At 44.6% G+C, this 6000-nt stretch overlaps 1 protein-coding gene across 1 annotated transcript in view; it reads left to right on the forward strand.

Moving 5' to 3' along the window:
• The window catches only part of MEIS1 (Meis homeobox 1), a 106247-nt gene extending 101951 nt beyond the window's left edge, over positions 1-4296 (forward strand). Inside the window, exons 12-13 of the mRNA XM_031060949.1 lie at positions 169-264; positions 2735-4296. Of these exons, the coding sequence (XP_030916809.1) occupies positions 169-227 (59 nt within the window). The 3' untranslated portion in view covers positions 228-264; positions 2735-4296. The remainder of the gene's footprint in view (positions 1-168; positions 265-2734) is intronic.
• Positions 4297-6000: the final 1704 nt, after the last annotated feature.

A 6000-nucleotide genomic window follows, 5' to 3' on the forward strand; every position in this document is an offset into this window, starting at 1 on the left:
TGCCTCACCTGTCTTCTGCCTACCTTCCACACCACTGGAAACCAGGCGTCTCCTTGCTCGAGTGGTCCTGGACCCTCTGCCATGCTGTGTTTTGGAAAGGGGCTTTTGGCACTGTCTGTTGACTTTGCTCATTTTCTGGCATCTTCTTGGATTTTTATCTCCCTCTAGGACCTATGAGTGGAATGGGCATGAATATGGGCATGGAGGGGCAGTGGCACTACATGTAACCTTCACCTAGGTAACCAATGGCAAAGCCAGGGGGAAGTAAGTACAAACGAGGTCTTTGTTCTCACTTTGTCCGAGGGATATTTGTCTTCTTGCATTTCCCTATGTTCTCCCTGCCCATAGCCTCATGCTTGTTCCTTCCTTTCCATCCATCCATCCTACGCCTGGGCTCCTTTGGGTTTTCTCTCCCTCTGGTTCAGCTCAAGCTTTCCAAGCTCCCAAACCCCCCGCGCGCGCGCCGTACATTGACGCTGCCGTACATCGACGCCGCCATACATTGATGCTATTATCCATCCCCGAGCACATGACAAAACAAGGAGCAGCCAGGGAGGTGGGGGAGCCCGTCGTCTTGGCAACAGACTGATTTGCAAAATGTAAGCGGTCTGCAGCAGCACAGGGAGAGGAAAGAGCATGTCCCCAAAGTGTCATAAATCTGTCTAACCGCAGTTGATGCATGAGTTACATTTCTCCCGCTAACCTGCAAGACACCAAAAAAGCCAAACAGAGACTTCTCATGGGGTAGGGAAAAAAAAACGCCAAGCAAAACCCAGCAGCTTCACTTAGTTGCATTTTGGAAAGCAATGGATGAAACTTTGATTTTTTTCTTTTTTTTTCAAGTTTATTTCTCTTTGTCTGTCCGTCATAATGGGATTACGTGTGGCAAAGGAAAAAGAGAGAATACAAAATAGAGGTGTGCGCAGCAGGCTATGGAGCTTAGCCCAGGCTAATTGACTATATCCAAATTAAGTATGCCATCACTTGCAGTGTGACAAATGGATTTGACTTATTCAGTATACAAAAATAGAGATCATTAATGCAATCTTCAGTGGCAGACCTCGCAAAGGAAGCCTAGAAAAACTGTCCCAGTTTTTTTTTCCCTCTTGTCTTTTTCAAGGGAAAAATACATTATACAAATTTTTGGTTTTTGTTTTGTTTTTTTCTTAATAGTTAAGTGGGTTGAAACACCAAGACACTTGGTACCATGTTTTAATGGTGCCTTATTCTGTTTCTCTTGCTCTTTTTCTGGAGTTAAAAGAGTTATTTCAGCATCTTTGTTGTGCCCCCAGCCTATATTAACATAGGGTTTGAAGTTACCCAGGGCGAGTGTATTTCATAGTAGTCTTCTCTGAGCCCAAGTCAAAACTAAGTTTTAACAATTAGCTGTGAAAACATTCCTCTGAGCTTGGGAATGCAATAGCCTTATTACCTCATCATGAAAATTTCTAGCTTAGTTAATTTAAATATTGTTTCTTAGTTTCTGGGTCAATTAAATTTAAATGATGTATTTTATGCTTCGTGACCAATTAAATTAATAGGTTATTACAAAAAATATTATCATCTTTTTTGATTAAAGAGCTGTGAGTACAGTATATTTTATAAGCAATTTTCATTAGTTCAAAACTGTTCCTTTAGGCTAGATTAAGCAGCTATTCATTGCTAGAGCCTTGAGACCTGATTCCAAGGTGTTCGGCGCATTCACAGCGCGCTCTTACTTAGAACTAAAGCCAATTGAACCTACTTAGCAATAGCGTATGCCTTTCACCCTTGATGATTATGGAGCTTATAGCTCTCCGAAACAATACACCTGTCAGTTCCCATCAGCTACAGCAATCCAAGCAGAAGGCAGAGGTCCACAGAAAGCAGGAGGTTTTATTGTTTTAGGTCCAATTTTTTTCTTATTGTTCTCCCAAACCCACTGAAAGGTTTGACTGAGTTGGGAGTCTGATTTTTTTTGCAGCCAGAGGTGATCAGGGGGTAAAGAAATAATTGATAACTGTTATTGATTATGTATATATTTTTAATGTGTCTAAAAATACGAGTTTGATTTAGCAATCATACTTAGTAATCCTATCAATTTCAGCTTCATATGAGGCCTTTGTTCAGTGATGTATGTCCTTGCTGGATTGCATCTCTTTGAATGGCGCGAATATTTGGGACAGATTCCAAGAGATCAGGCTCAAGAGCTAAATGAATAGCTGTTGATAAACCTTGACACCTATTTAACCCATTGCTTCTCCCAAGTCCCTCATTAGCTGCTGCAGATTCTCTGCCTTGTATTCCCAGCGTGCTTTTACAAGTGGGGAGGCGAAGGCAGGTGGCTAGAGTAAGCCCATGGGGAATGGAGCCCACCTGAGAGCCCTCCGTGTGGCATTAGCCATCTTCAGGCTGGCACCGCCTCTGGCATGCTTCCAGATCAGGAACATCTCCATTACATACATTCCTAACCATAAAGGCAGAAAGCTGTTTTGTCTCCATAAACTCTGTATTTGGAAGTGGGGGGATGTTCTTGGGGGTTCTTTTTGACCTGGGGGCCATTCCTGTTGCCATCACTGTGAGCCCATTCACAGACTCCCAGCTCCACAGAGGCAGCGGCACTCGCGCGCCCACGACTCCGCGCCCTGCCTCGGGCTGGAGCCCGGCCTCCCCGTGCCCCAGCAGAGCAGCCTTGCAGCCCAGTGCCACAGCCAGTCCCCACCACTCACCGCCGCCTCTTTCTCTCCCTTTGCAGGGCTGCAAAGTATGCCAGGGGATTATGTGTCTCGGGGTAGTCCAATGGGTATGAATATGGGACAGCCAAGCTATACGCCGCCCCAGATGCCCCCCCATCCTGCTCAGCTGCGTCATGGCCCCCCCATGCATACCTACATTCCTGGACACCCTCACCACCCAGCGATGATGATGCATGGAGGACCACCCCACCCTGGAATGCCCATGTCAGCATCAAGCCCCACAATGCTTCATACCGGCGAGCCAGCAGTGAGCGGACAAGTGATGGACATTCATGCTCAGTAGCTTAAGGGAAATACACGTTGTCTGCAACGATGGTAGATTTCAAACATTGTCTTTCTGCAATGACTATGGAGTTCTTGGCGTCAACTTTGGACCAAGGGACGTTCCAATTCTTCACAGGGACCCTGAAAAGCAGGAAAACACCAACTGAAGTCAACTTCTGGGGACATGCTGAATACCTATATAAGACATTAAGAAAACAAAGAGTGAAATATTGTAAAATGCTATTATACTGTTATCCATATTACGTTGTTTCTTATAGATTTTTTAAAAAAAATGTGAAATTTTTCCACACTATGTGTGTTGTTTCCATAGCTCTTCACTTCCTCCAGAAGCCTCCTTACATTAAAAAAGAAGCCTTACACTTATCCTGCAAATGACAGAAAGGGCTTATTTGCAGGATTTTTAGAGCATTAAAATAACTATGTCAGGCAGAAGAATCTTTCTTCTATCCTAGGATTTCAGCCATGCGCACTCTTTCTCTCCCGCCCCCCCTCTGTCCGTCTTTCTTCCCTTTCTCTGCCTTTCTCCCCATCTCTCTCCCTCTCTCTCTTTCTAGCCTGGGGCATGAATTTGCATGTCTAATTCATTTACTCACCATATTTGAATTGGCCTGAACAGATGTAAATCGGGAAGGATGGGAAAAACTGAAGTCATCAACAATGATTAATCAGCTGTTGCAGGCAGTGTCTTAAGGAGACTGGTAGGAGGAAGCATGGAAACGGAAAGGCAGTGTATTTGAAGCCTAATTGTCACATCAGAGCATCCTTGTCCCCATGCAGCAACCACCACCTTGTACATCACTTCCTGTTTTATGCAGCTCAAAACATGGACTGAAGATTTATTTTTAATATGTTGACTTTCTTTCTGGGCAAGACATCGGTCATGTGTGCATTTTTTTTTCCATAGTCCCATCATGGAGCATTTATGTATACATTGTAAATAAATTTTGTGCAAAAAGGACTGGAAAAATGATCTGTATTATTGCAATTTTTTGTAAAAGTAGCAGTTTGGTATGAGTTGGCATGCATACAGATTTACTAAGTGGGATAAGCTAATTATACTTTTGTTGTGGTTAAACAAATGCTTGTTGATAGCCTTTTTCTATCAAGAAACCAAGGAGCTAATTATTATTAATAATAATCATTGCACACTGAGTCTTAGAGTTTCTGATTGAAACAGTTTGGATTGTATAATAACTCAAAGCCCAGTTGTAGTAGTTTGAGTGCAGTAATGAAATCTGAATCTAAAATAAAAACAGATTATTTTTTGTCATGGTGACTCCACTGCTTGCAAAATTTGTTTCCTGTCCCCATGCAGTATTTGTAGCCATTTCTATCCCAGGCTGAGAGCTGAGCATCTACAAAATTCAGCTGGCTCTGGAGATGTTACCTATCATTTGCTATTTAAATATCAGCGTCATATTTAAAGAATGTAAAACTAATGCTACGCTGCATAAAGAAACTTTCTTGGAACTTGCACTGTAAATTGTCAGGATGGGAACTGTTGCCTTTTAATAAATGTAATATCGTAGGGGGGCATTATTGGACAGAAACTTGTAAATAGTGTTACCCCTTCTCCCTCCCAAATTATAGTGTAATACACAGTTCAAATTATTGAGTTTCTTAGTGGAATTGAGCATACTGAGGAAGGAGGAAAATAAAACTTGGCAAACATTGCCTGGGCAACGCATATCTGTAAGGGGATGAGGTGCTGCTGGACCTGTGCGAGCAAGGCCAGTGCAGACCCTCATTAACCAATTTCCTCTCGCATTTGTGCTTTTTGCACCACAGCCAGCGAGTGGGAGAGCCCCAGACGGCCTGTGCAGGCTGCGAGACCTCGTTTGCTTTAAGTCAAGTCACAGCTATAGAAGAAAAAATAGAGATTCCCCGGGCTAGGAAAATGACACAAATATCTTAATTAAGGCAAAATAGTGCAACCCCCCCCCAGCCTCTCCCAAGCCAGGCGGCACCCCCCGCGGGAGGTGTCCCGGGTTGCAGGGCAGACTCCCGGGGGGCCCCTGCTCTGCGCGTCCCCCGGCGTACCCCCGGGCTGGGCAGAGGCAGGGGTGCAGGCAGAGCTGCAGGCAAGCAGTGCAGACCTTTCTGAATGAAGCAGGCCACCAAAGGGGGGCCTCTCCTCCCCGGCTGGGACTTCCTCCCACCCTGTTTTTTTTTTTTTTAACTCTGAATTTACTTTTTTTTTCCTCCTCCTTTTCCCCCGTTTTTTTAAAGGGCCGCTGTACCGCCTAGGAGGCTGAACATCCCGGCTCCTTCTTTGTGAGGCCAGAGTAATGACATTTTTCTGCCAAAACGTGGATGAACGGGGCTCGCTTTTTTTGCTTTTGTTCTTTGGTTTTGTTTCGTTTTGTTTGTTTTGTTTTTATGTGTTTGGGTTTTTTGGGTTTTTTTAAGATTTCTTGGAAGACAAAAACAAACCGCCCTCTCGCAGGCGAGGGCACACGCGTCCCTTCTCCTCGCAGCCGCTGCGAAGTGGGGCACAGACCTTCCTCCATGGGACCTTTATTTTTTTTTTGGAGGGGGGCACATTTCAAATTAAATCCACTATTGCATCCCAAGACATTTAATCAGCTGTAATTATAACACATTCAAAATGAAGAATATGCCTTGACAGTATTTTTATTGTTATTGTTCATCGCATGATGTTAGACAGCTTCAGAGGCACAGGAAAGAGAAGTAAACGGGTTACAAATAGGGAATTATCCCTCGTTTAGCATTAAAATTCATTTAGATAAAATTGCCACAAACATTTAAATGGGAAGATTAGTTCCCCCTCACGCCTTATTGCACTCTCTCAATGGCTCCGTTAAGAACATTTTACACGTTGGAAATTCCGCCTTTTCGGGCCGCTCGCTGTTTCCTAGCTACCCTCCTTTCACCGCACCGGGGGGGCCCGGAGAGGCCCGGCAGGGCCGCCCGGCTGTGCCTCCGCTGCTCTCCGCGGCCCTGGAGGCTGCGCGGGGCT

This window comes from Geospiza fortis, unplaced genomic scaffold (genome assembly GCF_000277835.1).
Source record: "Geospiza fortis unplaced genomic scaffold, GeoFor_1.0 scaffold134, whole genome shotgun sequence".
Classification (NCBI taxonomy): domain Eukaryota; kingdom Metazoa; phylum Chordata; class Aves; order Passeriformes; family Thraupidae; genus Geospiza; species Geospiza fortis.